The sequence below is a fragment of the Amblyomma mixtum genome, chromosome 1 (assembly GCF_055824585.1).
Source record: "Amblyomma mixtum isolate Tamu chromosome 1, ASM5582458v1, whole genome shotgun sequence".
Classification (NCBI taxonomy): Eukaryota; Metazoa; Arthropoda; class Arachnida; order Ixodida; family Ixodidae; genus Amblyomma; species Amblyomma mixtum.
In genome coordinates this window covers 300,378,867-300,399,008 of record NC_143012.1, presented here as the reverse complement: position 1 = coordinate 300,399,008, position 20,142 = coordinate 300,378,867, and the positions used below count along the sequence as shown (strand labels likewise).

Here is a 20,142-nt window from a genome sequence, read left to right as displayed (position 1 = left end):
ATATATATATATAAGGTGAGCATTTAAGGTCCTTATGTGCTGTCAATGCGAAAGCATCCCTTGACTTAAAGGCCTTTGCACTAAAGGCATTTTGAGCGAACGGCCTTTACCAGGAAGGCATTTGCCGTGAATGCCTTCACCCTAAAGGCTTTTACCATAAAGACCTTCAACCTAAATGCCTTTATCGTTGCCATCAATGATCCCACTCCAAACTAGCATAGCCATCGCCAAACATTGTCTTGTTTAATTTCCCGCCATTTCCCGCATCACGTGACTAACTTCGTAGGCTTCATCACCCACCGGCATTTTCTAGCTTAAGAGGTCAATAGTGAATACTTTTGCACCGCAGCCGCACAGCTAAGTGCAAAAACATCTGCAAAGAGGCAGTGTTCGTCGAGTGAGTGATTGCAATCTTTCATTGGTTTTCAACCTCGCAACCTTCCACCGGGTTATACATGCGGGTTATGAAGGTCAGAGGCGAGGGCGCCGTGGTGCGCTGAACAGGAGATTTTTAACATATATTCGTAAAGAGCGCGTGCCGCGCGAACCGCTGCCGGATGACGGGGCCCTACACTTAGCTAAAGCATCAACCCGCGCACTCACAATCCTTACGTGTACGCAGGAGCGGCAACTACTGTCGCACATGATGTCCAAGGTGGCCGCGCTACAGGACAGGCTCCTGGGCGGCTCGGGAGCCACGGCGTCCCAGACGGGCAGTGCAGCCACCACGGCAGCGGCGGGGGTGGCCAGCGCCGGCGAAGGCCCGGCCGGAGGCTCGCAGGCGTTGCGGCGCAAGCTGTCACTGACCCGCGAGGAATGACACGAGGATCGGGCAGCGGTACCGATCGCGCCCACCGGGAGCTGCTGCGACAGCACTTCGTTCCGAACTGTGGCGTGGATACCCTTCGCCACGGCCTCGCTCCAAAGGTCCGCCTCCGGGATCAAGAGGCGCCGCCGAAGCACGGTCATACTTATGGACGCGTGAACAGTACAAAGTGCTGGCGGCGCCAGTACCAAACCAAAGCCCCTCAGCGCCGCGGCGTGGTATGTCTCCGGCGCGGCCGGCTTTTTACCGAGCCAGCAGTGTATCTGGATGCACACTGTTCACTGGGGCCAAAGGTTGAGCTAGTCCGGATTCTTCTGGAAGATGGAGGAGGAGCAGAAAGTAGATTCGCAAGCAGTTGAGCGACCTTCTTAAAAGGGGCGTTGCGATACTTCTTTACCTTCCAAAGGGACCCTCACTCACTCCCGAGGCCGACTCAAAAATAACAAATTAGCTTGTGCGAACAAAAGCTAAAACCCAGAAAATGAAAATGAACCGGCGGCTTCCTATCAGAACAGGGCGCTCCATACACAAATTGGAAGCTTGCATGCAATGGCCAGCTTGCCCAGGGAAGCCCACCTGCTGCGACGTACAGGTGATCAGGCATGAGCGCAGCCAGGCTCCAGGATCTGCACTCATATTCTCTTGTCAGAAGCCATCATATTATCCCCCCCCCCCCTACATTCTCCTTTTCATGTCTAATAAGCTTGATATGAAGTGGTAAATGGCACCCATTACGTTGCATTATTTCCATTCCTTTGCTTTTCTTTAGCTTTCCTTTTTTAACGTACAGGGAGACTGCTTGCACAAACGAGACATTCACAAGAGAGAAGTCTCATTTGCAAAACCGATCTACCTGCATTTGATATGAATCATCTCACCGAACAACACATCTGCTGCGCTGCTTTCTTTTTCAAACTTGATTGTTATGCATAAGTTTCAAAACACGAGAAGTTTTTTCAGATTTGTTTACCTAGCATAAGGAATGCTATAGAAGCTAGGTGCTCGCCAATCCCCAAAGTAGCAGCCAGTGACGTTTTTGCACACTAAACATAATATTACAATTTCTGCAATCACAGTGAGTGTTGAGGCATCGCTATGTCTAACACAATTAAAAAAAAAAGATTAAAAACTGCATGCTTGATTTCCAGTGCAGGGCCCCTTTAATGTTTAAGTGACGGACTTGGTCGGCAAATCTGTGCAGTCAGAAGTGACGTGAAGGTGATGCCTTCGGAACTGACCTTAGTGGATAAAAGTGCTTCACTGCAGTCTATTTTTAAATGATAGTAGAAGATGACACCAATATAGCTTGCCCAATTTCGATTCAGACTGTGCAATCTTAACAGAAGCCAGGACAGTGGACAGTTGGACAAGGTGAAGACAACAGATAGAATAAGCTCTCGCCTAGTGTTTCTACTCTTTATAAAATACTGTGTCGTCTCTTAGATGCTTTAAGAGCGACCTACTAAGTATTTGTGCAGTCATGGTGCAAAGAAAGTCAGTCACCTAAACAACTAAACAACTTGCACAAATGATGAGTAAAAGTCAGTTTGATCAAAAGTAGTTCGCGTATGAACCTTATACACTGTGACAAAACCTAGATAGGTTGGATTTTTCTGCACGTACAAAAATAAGAAGCATTTTAATTACATCATCCTTGCAAGAGCATGTTACCACATTTAGTACTATGCTTTCCCAACCACTTTACTCCAAAGACCTTTCTTGAGAACAAGAATGGCTTGTCTATACCTCAATCATTAACTACTCCCAAGTTCTCAACATGCCGCAGTACAAAACTGAAAAAAAGACAAGATTTTGTTCCTCCAAATACGCTAAAAGAAGTCACTTTAAATGAGTGCCACTAGCACCGTCGTCTTTCTGCAAACAACCAATTGTTGCCTTAGTATACTACAAGCAAAATGGCACTCGTGAAGCTACCACAAGTTATTTTTTGATCCCTCATTATCTGAGACACTATAAAATCAGTGATATCCCTCTGAAGATCAGACCACGAGAACACAGGAATCTGAAGGGATAATGTGTCTTAAAGAGCGGATTTATGGTCGACTTCTGGAGGGAAAAGTAGGGGTGCCAGGAGGAATCCTATTTGCACAGTGCTTACCCTGAACTATTTTTGTAAAGGAAATTTTCTGTAGAGGGCAGTGATTCCTGATACAAAATTTCTAGCTTAGGAGGTGGTAGTATCTCCTCATCCCCGCCCGTTTGCTTCCCTTTAAATCCACCCCTGGTGCCCTTCATTTCACGATAAGCAATGTAGACAAGTCTGTTTAGTGTTCAGCAGCTCACATGAGAGGGTGTCAGACATCAGTTCCGTCCATAGGCTGCAAGCAAATATAATAATCACATATGCAGCACCTTAATGCATCAACTGTATTAAGCTGTCAAGGCTCTAAGCTGCACAGATATGTTAGCTTGATTATTTCTGATCGAGTAAACCTTTCACTGAGCTAAAAGTAGGACTACACAACAGTCACTCACTGCTCCGACTTAACAGTGGTTTTACTGCTGAGCTAGAATTCAAGGAGGCTATAGACGCAAAATAAAGCAAACAAGAAAGAAATTTTTTTTACACCAGAAACCATTTGAGTGAGGCATATGTTGTAAAGAAAGAAAAGAAAACCCACGGGCCAAGTGCAACAAACACCGTGCATTTATATTACAATACTTTAGAAAAATGCTTGAATATGGTTCCCTGAACACTTGGGCTCCTTTAATGGTCTGTACACATTCCTTGAGCATGTGAACCATGGCACTCTTTGCCAAGCCACCTCTTGCACCACTAAAGCCAAATCATGAATCATGATCAACATTCATTAAGCAGCCAAGCCCACTTTTCCTTTGCCAACTTAAAGGTGGAACCTTCCCCACAAGACGATTTCACTTGTATGGTCAGCCATTAATGACTGTATATAAACATCTGAACACAAAATATAGGCCATGCAGCTGTGTACTGTTTTCTGCACATGCATCCGACAGTGATCAGTGAAGACAAAGACGTCTTGATTTCCTCAACCCTTTTTGAAAGCTGGCAAAGTACACTGAGGCTGAAAATTTTAAGAACTCCAGCTTTAGAAGGCCAATGTCCTTAAAGGAACACTAACGACAACCCCATCCAATATCGTTCCTAAGTAATATTCGGTTGTTCGGCCATTTGTTGCTCTGCCGAAATTCGACTGGCAGCGAAAGACATATTATTGCTGAGAAATTTAAAGTTGCAGATGCAGTACTTTTTCTAGGAGTGTGCGAATAGTGCTTTTCGAAACCAAATCGATTATGAGTGGGCTAGCTTTACTACCATATTGAATATGAATAATGCAGTTAAAAACAGAGTTCAATACGAACTGAATATTTGTGCGATTGTTCACTAATTGTGCAAATATTCATACAAAATGAACATTCATGCATAGCAACGAAGCACTAGCGGCAACGCTATAAGTCATGGAAGTAAAGCTGTAGCTGTCAAGACACAACACTGATGCCCATGGAGGAGACATGCAAATATGATCTCAGTTTATTAACTTGATGACCGTCTTTTGACAAGCACATGAAAATTGCCTTTTGCTACTGACGATAACAGCGCATTAACTAAAACCAGATCCTAGTTGATCAGAGAGACGAGAGTTTGAGCAATGGCCTCCATGATCGTTCATACTGAACCAGTTTGCTAAACATGGCTGAACCCTGTTGCATTGCCCTATCTTAAAGGCCATATGTAAGAACATTATGAAGGCCACCACACGAATGGACTGTACCCGCCGCGGTGGCTCAGTGGTTACGACGCTCGGCTGCTGGCCCGAAAGACGCAGGTTCGATCCCGGCCGCGGCGGCTGAATTTCAATAAAGGCGAAATTCCAGAGGCCCGTGTACTGTGCAATGTCAGTGCATGTTAAAGATCCCCAGGTGGTCGAAATTTCCAGAGCCCTTCACTACGGCGTCCCTCATAGCCGTAGTCGCTTTGGGACGTTAAGCCCCAATAAAACCAAACTAAAACCAAACGAATGGACTGCACCGCAGTGCTGAACCCTCCTCTCTGCATAGACAGATCACAGCAGCATGCTGTGAGGAGTTGGAGTGGGCTCTGTTTTTTAAAATGTTGTCAAAAGAAACTCCAGCATGCCCTATTTGAACTTCCAACCAATTATTTGGAAACCATTCAAAAGCTTAAGAACGGATTCGATTTGTCTCAAATCAATTTGTATATGCCCTATTTGATTCGTTCACTGAACTGAATACTGGGATATTCGATTCACTGTTCGAAGATATAGAACATTCGCACACTCCTATTTTTTTTTCCTCTGATCAATTCAAACCCACGACACTGACGATAATGTCAAGAGAAAAATTTAATCCACGATTAAAGGTTCGCATGGACAGTGGTGTGATCTAGCCTCCTATTCCATAAGCAAAAGTAGTACTTCATGTCATAGCAGTTTGCTTGCAAAAAACGGCGTTTGGCGGTAATTATCTACGTGTCAATTTTGGCTATTTTTAGCCTATAAAGGCTCCATTTCCAGCGAAAGTAGCGTATTTGCCATTAGAATGAGGTCATCTATCACTTTATGTCTACTCGAATTTGTCTTCAGTGTTATTTTAATAACTCCAAGCATCATGCTAGGATCAAGGTGCACGGGCACGTGCAGGGAACCCTTCTTGAGCCATTGCACATATCTGCGAACTGAACTGAGGCGTTGTGTTCTGTAAGCCTTCTGAAATAGAATGCAGTGGTTCATGCACTCCAGCCTGAGGATGTGGGTGCTGTCCTGGCTGCAGCTGCCACACTTCCACAAGGGCAACACAAAGAGATGCTGTCCTGCTATTTCTGAGTGCAAGACAGCATACCAGGTTCTCTAAATCCAGCTGCCACCTGTGCTAATGTACTTCTTTTAGCCACAGTGTAGACTTTGGCTGCTAGGCCCGAAGTGTTGATATAATGTGTTCATCATGTAATTCTTGTAAATAGTACAAATGCCAACACTGCACAGTACAATGTGCATTGTTAGAAACACCACTGTAAGCAGTGTATATCTGGCATTTTTGTGTGCATTGTGCAACACTTGAGGCATTTCCAAGGCTGGGTGTGCATGCACAAGATTGGCACACATGTATGGAAGCTTGTAAAGTGCGTTTTCACATTTGACATAGGCTCCTGCGCTCTGCCGACTTTATGTCCACAGCACTGCGACAGAAAGCAGGAGAGTGAAGCTATTCATCTAAAAAGAAATTTTCTGGATGCCTTCTCGAGGCCATTATTTTTTTAAGAGCTGCTAAGAACAAACTCCTAAGATACAGTACCGAGGCGGTTACACATGCACCAGCACTAATATAATGTTACGTTTCAAAGGTGACAATCTTGGCAGTGAGAACAGTCTAAGCATTCAGGCTGCCACCAGTGCCGTGTCTTGAAGAGCGTTATGAACTGCACAGCTCATAAAAAATTATTACGGAGGGATAAACAAAGTAAAACAATCAGGTAGCTAATAAATATAAGAGCAAGAGCAGCTTGACAGCCCTCAATCCTTGTAACAAATTTAGAATGCATGCTTCATATAGGCACATAACAACATTTGCTACTTAAATCATGCACGTGACACGTAAACTCACTGAACATTTCTCATTATACATCAGAGCACTCAAGCGCTTGCCAGGATTGAGGATCTAATGATTAGTGCAAAGAAGTTTTTCCGCAACACAGAGCATTCAAATACAAATCTCGAACATTGAGGATCCAGAAAAAGTTTTACGCACTGATCTTGGCGACTGTACACGTGTAAACTGTTTTTAAATAGGAGGCCAAACATGACTGCATCCAGAATACATTTGCCACTTGCAATGTTACGCCAGCTGATGGGCTAATATTCCAATCAAACTAACTTGCTAAATCTTACTATCTATAACTGCATTAAAATAGGAAATGAAAAAAATGTATTAACTCTGAACATGATCCTGATCTAGCTTAAACTGTTCCAGAGTTAGCAGGATCTATTCATTCAACTGCTGCATTTCTTTAAGATCACAGCTCCACTGTACAAGGGTATAATAGAGACAGTAAGTATAGTGGCAAGTAGTTGACGGATAGCGACAGCAAGATAAAGGTGTAGTCGTTGATTGGGTTCCTTATGAAGCTGTAGAACAAAAAAATGCATGGGGAAATTCAGAAGAATTTTATTGCACAAACCTTGTGGTCGACATAAGCTGTGATAAAACAAAGCAAAATCTTTTTGTGCAGTTTGTTTGCTGTAAATACAAGACAAACAGCACATGAACCACGATAAATTTTCACTACAGATAAGACTCCTTTCACCATTAGCACCGCATTTCCCAGACACTATCAGCTTTGGGACTGTACCCCACTTCATGAATTTCAAGGTCAAAAGCAAGCCCAAAACCAAAAGTGTAATTTGGCACCATATTCCGTATCTGCACAAGTTTACCAGTGCTAAGCACTTCATTCACCTAGGTCTTCTATTATAAATATATACACAAAAAGTGGCTCTCCTTTCACATTTTTTTTTTTAGAATACTTTGACCAATCTAAAAACTATAAGAACTTTCCCAGATTCGACCACAAATTATCTTCTTTTCTTCTCCAAGGCATCAAGATTCCTACAGCTTTTGACCAAATGTTTAGGGGAATCCCCCAAGGTGGAGTAGATTTGTAATAAGGGAGTAATTACTCATTGACGTCCACCCGAGCGCAGCCATACGGCTACAAAGGAAAGCTATACAGCTTTCACAGAAACTTCGTAGATAAAGAAAAAAAAAGAAAAAAAAGTTTCTGAGAAAGCTGTATAGCTTTCCTTTGTAGCCGTGTGGCTGCGCTCGGGTGGACGTCAATGAGTAATTACTCCCTTATTATTCCTACAGCTGGTAGCCTTGCAAGTTTAAAACTACTGGCTCGTTAGCATATACACATCAAAAGTGCACTTATCTTCTATCAATGTGAGTGACAACGGCACCGGGTTGCACTACTTTGCAATCCTGTATGCACTGTACAAAGCTGAGAGCACATAAATCTGAAGGCATTCAAGTGATATGGGCATGTGGCAAGCCATATTTGATAACTACTCCAAAAGAATATGTTGAACCTTATTTTAGTGAGAAGGACAAACAGCGGACTTAGTGCTGACACATGGTTGTGCAGTAGTGTAGGCAGGTGCAGTAGGCAGAGTTAAAAGCAAGTGGACAAAGATCAAGGCTGAACTGTCATCCAACAAGGCTGATACTAACTCCTGTTACCACTCCGATCTTATCAATTCATGCAATATACTTGGAGTACCATCCTAACTGTAGCCTAACTGCTATGATCGGCTACAGATTACATAAATGCCAGAAAGCCCCCAAAAAGCATAAGACACTTTGGCCAGTGATAAGTGCTGGCTTACGCAAAAATGTCCAAACAAAATTAAGGTTTTTCAAGTTGAGTCAAGGACATGCCAAGGAAACCAACAGTAGGAATGCACATAAAACACCGGTTGAATCGGAATGATGCAGCGGCAGAAAAAAAGCACACCTGGAGCTGGCATTGGGAACAGCAATGCCACATAAATCTGAAACCTCAAAGTTTTGACATAAATACTGTTTGCAATCAAAAGAAAACTGATGAGAATTGATTACTATAATTCCCAAGGATGCATTTTTTTCACCAACAGCATTTATGAGTCTAACACACCAAATTCAGCTTTGTGAATATGATAAAGCCAGATAGGGTTATGCTGAGGTTATGCCTTTGCTTCTTCAAAGGCATAAACCTCAGGCATAAAGGCATTACAAGTATAGTACATCCATTTTCAAGTAAAGTGTACAGACAAAAAAAACAGGACTACAAAATTGAGAAATGGCTGTAACGAATGGAATCTTCAAGTGCTGTAACTGGAATGAGAAATAGAACTTGCGTATGTGCTTGCAGCTCTGAAGGCCATGCCCATTTGATAAACCACAGAATTAGTAGTCAAAGCACACTCTGAAGGTTGTCAGGGTACGACCTTGTGGTGACAAAAACTACCTTGCCCAACTGCTACAAAAGTATCGAAACTTGTGCATTTGTATCACATGAGTGAATAGTACCTAGGGATGAAATCACGCTGTTTAAATAAAACTGTCATGTCTTTCGATTTTGAAAGGTAGAAAAAAAATTATATATTTTTTACAATGTTCAGTGGCGTGAGTGTGTCTTGTTTTACATACAGAAAATGGTTTTCAAGTGCACTAAAGGCTTTGTACATTAAGCAGTGCAACACTTTTGAGTGCAGTGCACACTGAAGTTTTATTGCTCATGCCTTGTTGATACACTATTTTGTTACTCCCAAACACAGTGTGTTTTGATGTGAAGGCTGTATGGCATTCCAAGCATGTTACTCATTCAGGTTGAAGAGAATAAACAAGACCATAAATATGTGGTGTTCCCCCTTTAATCATCACTTGGCTTCATCCTAAAATGGCTTCATGCATAGGCTCAACAGCTTGGTACAAGGGCTGGCAGCCTAAGGCATGAAAGGATTGTTTTTTCACATGGCCTTGATGAACATGACCTTTTTGATTAGCAACAAATTACCGTTTCTTGTAGAGACAAGGCATCAGTTTGAGTGTTGGGAGATGCGGGTGCTGAGTGGTGTTTCGGACCTTCTTAAAGTCAAACAGCACAAACATCTTGTTGGATTCATCCTGTCAAACAAAGGTATGCAAAATTAAAAAGCAGGCAAGACAATATAACACAAACATTACAATCCTGCTCTGTTGTGGCTGTATGTAAAGGATAACCTTACTCAGGTAATAAAAGAATTATTCAGGTTTTAAACTTGTTCCATCTAAGCCAGCCGTCAATAAATATAAATTAACAAACAGCATGAAGAACAACTTTTAAATTTGTCGTCAAAAAACATCATGGACAGTACTAGAAGCTCCAAGGAAGTATATAGTCATGTAACAATATTAACAGCTGCTCCGTGTAGACCACAAACCATGTTTACTCGCATACAGACCGGCACGTTCTTTTTTCAGAATCGCACCCTCCAAGCGTGGGTGGTCAACCAATACGTGAATCACAGCCAGGGCACAGAGCAAACGTGGCTATAACATAGCCGAGGAAAGAAAAAAAAGGGGCCAAAGGTGTTACTGTGGACAATACCAACCAAGAGGATTACAAACACAAGGTGAAAACACCCCTTGATGACCCGGGTTAGAAAAAAACTGAAAAAGGATCCAACTTCTCAACTTCAGACTAAAATGAACAGACTTCTGGCAGAAATCTTCAAACAGCATTCGGAATCAATGAGCAAATATTTATGCTTAGCCTACAGGAATGGCTCAGCGTTGGCTATTTATGGACTTCCGAATATCCACAAGCTTAGCCTCTCTCTGAGCCATCATCGACTTCACCTTGCCGCTTCGGGCGCTCTCGAACTGTCTCCACTGAATCCTCTCCCCACTGACAGGCAATATCGACACCAATGGCTGGAATTCCTGTTATTTCATCGAACACCTTTGCCATGTACAAGCAAACATGGATGAGTGCAAGGTGTCCTTCAAAGTGGTCTTGCTTTTTCACCAACATTTCTGTGCCTCTTGTCGATGCAGGAAAACAGTCCCTCGACGCAGATGGAGACTCTGGCTCTAGGAAAAGCCTGTACAAAGAATAACTTTACCAACGCCTTGTCGTTCCTTGACATGCTGGTAAAAATAAGAGCAGACCTAAAATTTTTTGTTCACCAGAAACCGACAAATACCAGCCGCTACCTGTACTTCCACTCTTACCATCCAGTGAACCACAAGATTTCTGTTATCTCAACTCTTCTGTCAAGAGCAAAGACCATTCGCTCTACAGAAAGTGAGAAAAGGAAGGGAGAAGCTGCCATGTTCACCGATCTTCAGAAGAATGGCTACGCCCAAAGCGCATGTCCCATCATCAGGAATAGAGGACATAAAAAATAGTTACTAATCAAGCGAAGAAAAATTCTTGCATCGTGGCATACATGAGGGGCATCAGCGAAGCACTTGCACGCATCCTAGGAAAGCAAACTATCTGTTTCTCAAAAACACGTATCAGCGCTCCACTGCTTCCTCCTGCAGCCCAAAACCTACGTCCCCAAAAAGCAGTAGCGAGGCGTGGCCTACAAGATCCCCTGAGCGGCATGTCCTGCCTTGTACATCGGCGACACGAATTTGGACGAGACTTCAACAACACAAAAACAACGTCTGGAGAATGGACACCACACAGAGTGCCTTAGCCAAGCACCACGGACGTTTTCGCCACAGAATCGCCTTCAAGTGGATCAGCGTGCTGGGCGTAGAGCTTAATCCGTTTACTCTGCTGTGCTGCTTGTTCACTCTGTCGCCAACGGCAAGGGACTAGGAAGCTCCATCTAGAATCGTGGCACATCCAGAACACAAAAGGCAGTGTCAACAGCTGCCTGGGCTCTATGCCCTCTGCCTACAAGAATGGTTTTCGTCATGTAACCACTGGAAAGCGAGGTCTGCTGCCAGCTCCATGCTGCATTTAGTTGCCCCTGAAGAATGGACTGAGCTAGTCCTGAAAAGGTGAGATTTATTTCAATAACACCACCGTCACCAGGTTTGTTAATATAAACAAGAGTGTTAACATTGTACACGCTAATGTGTCAACAAAGAACTGCTGTTATGCGTTAGCCAGGCAATGTAGCAAGCCACACACATAAAGGCTGTACTGTCCAAAGTTACGCACTGGCTTCTGAAATAAAACACTTTTCTTGACAGCGCACGTTGGTACCATTACTTTAAGTAACAGAAGAGATGAAAGTGACTCATTAAGAGACTATACAGAGTGACTGTTTGTGTTTGTTTCAAACCTTTGCTTATTCCATGGTACAAAATCATGCACAATACAGAGGTCTACATATCTAATGTAGAAAAAATATACTTGGGTCTACATCTCTAACGTAGGAGAAATAAACTTGATCTTATATGATTTGACTTAACAAGAACAACACCTTTGCTTCACCTGAGTTGTGGTGCCACAAACTACTATGCTGAAGCGAGACTGCATAGCAAACTTACCACGTGCTCAGGCTCAAAGCCAAATTTCTTCATTGTCTTTGCAAAGCCTTGAGTTGATAAGAACCTACTCTTCACTTCAGCAATCTTTAATATACCACTGAAAAACAAAAGCAAAAAGAATATGACAACTAAGCTACACTGGTCATAAATGAGATAGGACCAAACTAGCAATGATGGGGAAAAACACTGGAACACCTCCAAAGCTTGCACCAGTGTCACACATCCACTTGTATAAAGTAAATAATCCATCATCATCATCATCATCCTTAAGGGTAATGGAGAAGATTCCAAAAGAAGGAAAGCGTAGCAGGGGGTGGCCGAAAGTTAGGTGGGCGGATGAGATTAAGAAATTTGCGGGAATACGGTGGCCGCAAGTGGCGAAGGACAGGGTTAATTGGAGAGACATGGGAGAGGCCTTTGCCCTGCAGTGGGCGTAGTCAGGTTGATGATGATGATGATGATGACCGCACTTCTTCGACAGGTCAGAATATGTAAAACGCGCAACTGCTCACAGGCATGGACTAGCAGCACACACAATATTGACCTGACGCTTTTATCCACAATCTCAAATACTTTTGCGCATACAAACCCTTTTGTCTGTGTGATGGTAAAGGGCGCAGGATCCCTACCATTTCCGTCCTCAGGTGGTGCTGGCCACTCAGAGAAATCACGTTTAGCTCAGCATCGTCTGATGGCTGCAGCACTGTGGCATCAATGGCACATAGGTTCTTTGAGGCAGGGACTTGGTGGTCTGTCCCCAGACCTTTTCCAGCTGGATTTGACTCAAGCTCGTCGAACAACAAGCACACACACACGCAAAAAAAAAACGCCATGCACCACGAATATATTTTTGTGTTTCTTTTCTCTTCCACTGCATACTCCTCTTTTTGCACAAACGCTGCCACAAATCCACACCATCACACTACCCTCCTCTTTAAGACTGGTATGCAAGAACTATTCTGGTAGTTGGTTGAGGGCAAGGAAGGGCACATCACACAAGAATTGCTTGTATACAGCAATATCCTGAAGACAGTTATTAGACACATATGCATTGACAAAGCCCGACAAATAGACGAAATGCACACATCAGCGTAATAAAGAAACAGAATATAAAAAACAAGAGCAAAATTGCACAAAAAAAATAAAACATTGTAACAGGTGATCCACTCTCAGCATGAAAACATGAGTGTAGGGCCATGCTCTTCGAGACACCAGTGCGTCTGTCCGGGACGCATATCAAAGCAAAGTGGTAGATGACAAGAAGCACCACTTTCAGGTGCCTCTGCACATACGCCACTTTGCTTCAATGCATGGCCGGGTCAGATGCAAGGCAACTTCTAAGAGCATGCCACACATGCAGGAAACAAGTTCACATGTGACTCGAGTAGTCAGTACCTACATTGTCAATCCCTTTGATGTACTCAACAATGAAAATAAGCAGACAAGGAAAGGGGAATGAGGGGCTCGTTATAAATATGAGAGAAGCCAACAGCCACAGAAACCAAGGGGCACAGGGGATTTTTAATTCATTTATTTATTTTGTGGTGTTGATCAATTTATAATATTACTGAATATGTTATCGCTTAAAGCTAATTGATTAAAAAAGCAGAAGAAAAAACAACCACATGCCGCCAGTAGGATCCGAACCCACGACCTCCAAATTGCGCGTCCGGTGCTCTACCGCTGAGCTACGGCGACGGCTGTCAAATCTTCTGCTTTCGGGGGTGTTTATGTTTACAAGTAACCTAACCTTGAGAGTGTTCACCAGCGCCACCCACGTTCTTAAGCGGCGGACGTAGCACGTCCTGAGATACCGCTCATGTGACGTAGAACGTCATCAAACGGCGAGGGTGGAAGCTGTGTGAGAACCCTCTTAGGTAGCATAACAGGGTTCTCACACAGCTTCCACCCTCGCCGTTCGATGTCACATCAGCGGTATCTCAGGACGTGCTACGTCCGCCGCTTAAGAACGTGAGTGGCGCTGGTGAACACTCCCAAGTTCAGGTTATTCATAAACATAAATACCCCTGAAAGCAGAAGATTTGACAGCTGTTGCCGTAGCGCAGCGGTAGAGCACCGGACGCGTAATTCGGAGGTCGTGGGTTCGGATCTTACCGGCGGCATGTGGTTGTTTTTTTTTCTGCTTTTTTAATCAATTAGCTTTAAGCGATAACATATTCAGCAATATTATAAATTGATCAACTCCACAAAATAAATAAACAAAAAAAAAATCCCCTGTGCCCCTTGGTTTCTGTGGCTGTTGGCTTCTCTCAACAATGAAAAGGTATTCTTGTAACACAACATGTCAAGTTGACCATAAGTACTGGAGCAGTTGATGGCCTCACTGAATGATGAGACTCCTGAACGAGGAGATAAATTACAGCCTAGACAAGCACCTGAAACAGCCACTCGATGATGAAGTGGTGTGCTTCTTGTGGCAGTGAGCTGTGACTGGGACATGCAATAGGATGCAGTATATCACCACTTACTTTTTGCAGTAGAACCTCACCTAGGCTAGTGTTTCAGGTATCTTTGAGGCATACAATAGAGTGAGAAATGTACGGCACTTGTAGGATGATGGTTGCCCCAAGCTTGCTCTTGAAAGTGTTGAAGGTTCCTCTTGCAATGAACCTCAAGCAATGATGCTACTTTGGCCTTTCTCAGTGAGATCTACAAGGGGCTTAGCTATCGTGCCATAGTTTCCCATGAATTTGTAGTAGTAGCCTGTTGGGCCAAGAAATGACAGCAGAGCTTTCTTGGTAGATGGATGCTGTGCGGCTAAGCTGGTTTGACTTTAGAAACACCGATGTAGTTCTTGAAGGTATTGGTGAGCGCTATCAAAATACGGAATAATGTATTTCCAACTAGCCCCAGTAGTAGCTATTTTGACCGATGTAGTGACCCAAGGAAAGCACCATTCCACGTGTTTGGTGCATGTACAAGTAGCGACTACACAGTCAAAATAGCCTTAACTTAAAGCCAAATAAAATAATTATCTTGGCACAAAAATAACAGGCTGATTAAGCTTGAATACCTGTATTTCCAACGGTTCTTGATCTGCTTTATGCTTAGCATGCTGCTAAATGAACTAAAAAATATGCCAGTTAAATTGAAATATTCATTATAATAAATGTCTACCAGGTTTAGGCTGTAATATGCAAGTACCATTTCGTATTCACTATCCATATACTAACACTAAATCTACTAAAGTAAATCACTAACCACTCACTAATCACAAAAATACTTGCCTTAAATCACTTGAAAAGAATCAAAGGTAAGCTGTACACTTAACTTTTTCAAAATACAGCCATATGGTTTTCAATCACAGCCGTAATGCATTGAAATTTAATCCCATGGCTAACTGCTAGTACAGGTTTTAGTGTGAAAGCACTTCTAGCCGCACTCCCAGGGTTTAAGCGGTGTGTGTTTGTATATGTGAGTAGCAAGTGTAAGTGGCTCACTGGGTCAGTGGACACCTCAGTCATGCTGTGAGTAGGAGGTGGCATCCACCTTCGTACTTAAGCAGTTATGCATCTTTCCTTCTCTCAGAACCAAAAACTTTCTGTTGATTTTGAGGAAAGTAAAGGTGCATAATTGGCTTCCTGGGTCAGTGGACACCTCAACTGTGCTTTGAGGTATGTGGAGGTGGTGTCCACCTACAAAAAACCATGCTTTTGCATAATATTTCCTGTTTAGCAATAAACTGCCAGCCATATTTTTTTTCCAAATGAAATGTTTTCCTTTGTTATTCTGACACTCTGCACAGCATGCCCATTCTTATTATGAACCGAATACACCCATCATCACTCTGTTAGCCACTCTTCAAGCCATATTTTGTTATGAATAACTCATTTAATCATTAATTTTTTTTTGCAAACAACCCATGGTTATAAAAGCATATAAACTCACTGTCAAAGATTTTTGCCGGTTGTGAATGCTCATGGTTCGCCACATCATACACCACTGCCATATTTTTTTTCCTAGTGCACACACTTGGTGCATTTTCATACTATTTGTTCATAATTCTATGCTGGCATTCCTCTTGTTTGGCTGTAACTGCATTTCTCTTATGCTAGGGCCTTGCAGCCTGCAGTGAAGAAGCAGCCATGATCAAGTTGGCCCATCACTACGTACCCCTTCTTCAAAATGCGATTTGCTTCCAGAACAAACATATTCAGGTTGGTTCCCATCAGTGACAAACAGAACACAGCAACGTCAACAGCTTGATTGGGAAGAGGGACCTGTAAAATGCAAAGAATAAAGAGAACAGTCACCTACCTCTGCATTACGAGTGATCTAGAGAACCGGCAGAAAACTGCTATCACCAGCATGATGTTAAAAAGGTGCACACATTTTTAAATATGTACATCTTAAAACAAAAGTATGTCACGAGATGCTTTTCTTTGTACAAAAACCCACTCCTTACGTAATGCCCCCTATGGGGAAACCTTAACTGTATATGACAAACGAAAACAAAGCCCAGACCCAACAAAACAAAGCTGAGTTGAAGAAGGAATCCGATGCTTTCTTACGTTCTAAGGTTTGTTTTGAGTTCTGCAACTAGTAAGCCAGATCAACATGGCTAAAATACTTGCTCGCATAAGTAGGTTCTTAGTCAATGAAAGAAACCTTACGTTTATATGACACCAGACATCAAAAATAAATATGCAAAACCAATCAATGAAATCTTGTCTCAAATCTTTCTTTCAGCTCGAATAGAAGAAATCAGGATGCCAATAAAAACACTGTAAAGCTAACTAAGTAGTTTTAGAGAATTGTGCCTTCAGCACATGAGAAGCCTTTCAAACTGACATGCTAAGTTGGCTAAACTTTCTGATAAGAATGGTTTTCAGAAAGCAACAGTCAACTCACCTTGCTCATGTCACAGACTGTGACATGCTCATTCAGGGCAATGAGGTCGAAAGAATGAACCTTGTTCTTTGTGAGCTCTCGTGCTATCTTTGCTTCACCACAGCCTAGGTCAGCAATAACAGTCGACTTGGGCCTGGAAACAGAGGTAAGAAACTAAAATGCAAGAACCTAGCCATACAAAGCAACTTGTCCAACTGTCTGTCTCAAAGGAATTGTGCCATTGCCAAGCTTTTTACATTACAGCTTTCCAGCAGGGCTCTATTCTTTTTTTTCTCTCTTCTTCCATCAGGACAGCATGAATGAACAACAAAGAACCGTCACGGTTTGTCAGATATCCTAAGTGTTTAATTTGATACTGACTCCCATGTTTAGAAAATGAGTGCAAGTAAAGGGCCACTACAGACTGCACCATAAATTATGTACTGTTGCGTGCTGCCTTATCTGCCGTTATTTGCAATAATACAAAATGTCACATGTGAAAGCTAGACACAATGGCATTTCCTTAAATCGGGTGAAATCTGTAGTGTCCCTGTGCCGCGGGAAGTAGCATAAACTACCAGCAGTATTTTGCAAGGTTGCCATTGGCAACTCTTCTGCTACTTTCATTTGAGTGTGACAGCTAGGCAAGCAATTAAGTAGACAACAAGGCAAAGTGAGCTAGATGATACATGGTCCACCACATGTTAACATGACTTTCGCACAGCTTAGCACTACAGCAACTTGAGCCAAGGTTCCCGTACCAGTACCAATATCCGACATCTATTGATTATTTTTCTATCTTACCTTGCTCCTTTGTTCCTTGATTGCTTTTCATCAAGCACACACACACAAGCACTACAAAAGCACTAAGGTTTTGCACTAGGAACATGACATATTCAATGAATACAGCTAAAACAATACAGGTGCTCATTATAGCTAGACATGTAAAGCTGTTCAGGATTCCAGACTACTTCCAATACAAATTTCAATGCTGCAGTTACATTAATGGTGATAAACAATGCTCCTTTTTTTTTTTTGCTCTTGATGCCACTGCAATGACTGACATTAAGCCCGTGTTTCTTATGCACCATGTCACTACTGTTAAAGCCAACTGATATGTGACACAATGTTTAGTACAGAAATTGCGTCTAACAAAAACACAAAACAGCATACACATAAATGCATTCAGTAAATGAATGCTACTGATGTTAGCATGTCGCTGAATCTATTGATGAAAATGCAGGCAATTGATAAGGCCCACAACACTATAACACTGCTTTCAGATATTTCCTTTCAAGGAGTGGATACTGAACATGCACTATGCTTGAAGTTGCTCTTGTGTGTTAATAAATTATGAGAAATAAAAACTTAAATGACACAAATCTTCCACAAAATGAATTTTACCACGCTTTCTAGGCTCAACTAATAACTGTACCTGAGGTCGCCACAGCGCAAGCACCAAACTGCTAGCTGAAACAAATGACAGCAAGAAGCCTTACAGTATAGACTTGTTTGGATACATCCACAATGTTCAAAGAAAAGCTGTTTTCCCTGTATTGCATGCTACAGGAGGGCTCGCCAGCATGACCTGAACAGCCAAATATCCCGCTACATGATGCACACCTGTCATTCCCAATTTTCATTTGCTTGAAATGCACAACAAGAAGCAAAAAGAAAGCAACTTACATACTACGCAAGCTGTCTATGATGATATCGACAGGGTTCACAGGCCACTTGGCTACTTGCTGTTCGAATCCTTCATGGTAAACCTGGAACGACTTAGGGTCACTCTCAAATGACTGAACTGCTTCATCACTTGCAGTTGTGTATAGCTCTTCATTAAGCATGCGAAACTGTGCTGCTCGTATTCTGGCAAGTGCTCTCTCCCGAACATCAGAAGATGAAGCAAGAGTCAATGGACGTCTTCGTTGATTGGCCATTTTTTTCACCAGAGAGTCGGCAACATGCTGCTTAGCAAGTGTTTCCGCTTTCAGTGATGATTCCTCAAATGTGCCACTAGGAATGTTTGAGCTTGAAGGTTTTAATGATGGCTGTTCACTGTTATCTTGTAAAGTGAAGTTACTAAATGATTTACATGTCTCTTCCTCTGCTGACAAAGTAAAATTGCTTTTTTCATCTACTTTTCCTGTCTCCTTTCCCTTCTTTCTTCTACGTTCCCTCTTTGACGACGATGATGATCCTTTAGTAAAATCTTGAGAAGTCTTGCTTGAGGCACCTTTCTGAGTAGCAGCGTCTTCTCTTTCTAGCGGCTTTCGTTTCTTCTTTTTTCGCTTCTTTTTTCGTTTTTCGCTTTCCACGTCCCCACTGTCGCTCTGCCGCGGTGGGCATATTTCAGTGACACGCGGTGACTTCGTACTCGTTTCAGTTGGGTGTAAACCCATCAGGATCGACGTAACACCGGTCCTGAGCTCTTCCATGAACTTGGCCTCGTCCGCGTCGTCGCCTGCTTCGCGTCCAGATTTCTTTACTACATTTTTGTTGCTTTTTGTGGGCCTGCATGGCTTCGCATCGTCACAGCCGGAGTATTCCGTACTCGCTTCTCGTTTCGCTTTCCTTTTTCTCTCAACGGAGTCACTTACTTGGAAATCTCCCTTCCGCTTTTTAGGGAGCAAGCCGATTTCAGAACTCACCACGTCGGTTTCATGCTTCCTTTTCGCCTTTTTGCGACGCTTTTCGCCAGTAAAGCGAGCACGCTTGCACTCGGGTTCTGAAGATTCACTTTGGGAACGTCGTTTGCTTTTCCTTTCAGGTGACAGATGCACTGCGTCCATGCTAGCAGTGGGTTGGTGATACGTCACGAACGATAGACGACTTACAAAACACGGCAATCCTTTGCACACCTAAGCTGCAAGTTGTAAATGGATTACCATTTGTTCCAATAACGAGGCCGGTGATACTAAAACAAGACAGCACCGTATTCTTGCGCTGTTCAGTCCTACTAGCGATACCGTGTCGCCACGCAGGACAAGCACCGTCGCACACCAACACAGCAACTACTACACCTTGTCACTTTACACCGGGACGAAACACGACTACACAAGTGCTGCTGTACTGGTGCTGACATACGACCACAACACGTGCTTAATCACATGCGATACAGTGCTAGACAGATGTCTCAGCAGCATTGTGCCACGACTAGCTGGACAAAAGCGCACACATTCCTTTCATCGAGTGCCTGTGGTGGTAGGGGTAGTAAGGGGTAACGACGCCATCTAATGGGTTGCCAGTGAACTTTGATTTTGCTCGTCGATGCCTTGACGTTCACCGTATCTGCTTCTGAACCTTCTCTGGATATAAAATTTTTGCAGACATTTTTAGGCATGTTCCGTCTCATGCGGGTGTACTGATCCCGTTTGTACGTGTTTTGTATTGATCCTTCATTTGTGTTCAAATGTTAA

General features: G+C 42.9%; 2 protein-coding genes across 5 annotated transcripts in view; one reads left to right on the top strand and one right to left on the bottom strand.

The window, feature by feature from the left end:
• Window positions 1-7,481, top strand: part of LOC149372190 (anoctamin-7-like) — a 59,217-nt gene extending 51,736 nt beyond the window's left edge. The window contains exon 18 of the mRNA XM_089566585.1: window positions 623-7,481. Coding sequence (XP_089422711.1) covers window positions 623-820 — 198 coding nt within the window. The 3' untranslated portion in view covers window positions 821-7,481. The remainder of the gene's footprint in view (window positions 1-622) is intronic.
• Window positions 1-19,931, bottom strand: part of LOC149372189 (uncharacterized) — a 33,337-nt gene extending 13,406 nt beyond the window's left edge. The window contains exons 1-6 of one of the 4 annotated variants that reach the window (XM_089566588.1): window positions 18,410-19,931; window positions 16,745-16,877; window positions 16,007-16,113; window positions 11,873-11,969; window positions 9,396-9,505; window positions 3,131-3,165 (exon numbers count right to left, since the gene is read on the bottom strand). In XM_089566588.1, coding sequence (XP_089422714.1) covers window positions 3,131-3,165; window positions 9,396-9,505; window positions 11,873-11,969; window positions 16,007-16,113; window positions 16,745-16,877; window positions 18,410-19,515 — 1,588 coding nt within the window. In that variant the 5' untranslated portion in view covers window positions 19,516-19,931. Of the gene's footprint in view, window positions 1-2,468; window positions 3,166-9,234; window positions 9,506-11,872; window positions 11,970-16,006; window positions 16,114-16,744; window positions 16,878-18,409 lie in introns of those variants that run through there. The other 3 variants (XM_089566587.1, XM_089566586.1, XM_089566589.1) reach the window with 3 other exon arrangements.
• Window positions 19,932-20,142: the final 211 nt, after the last annotated feature.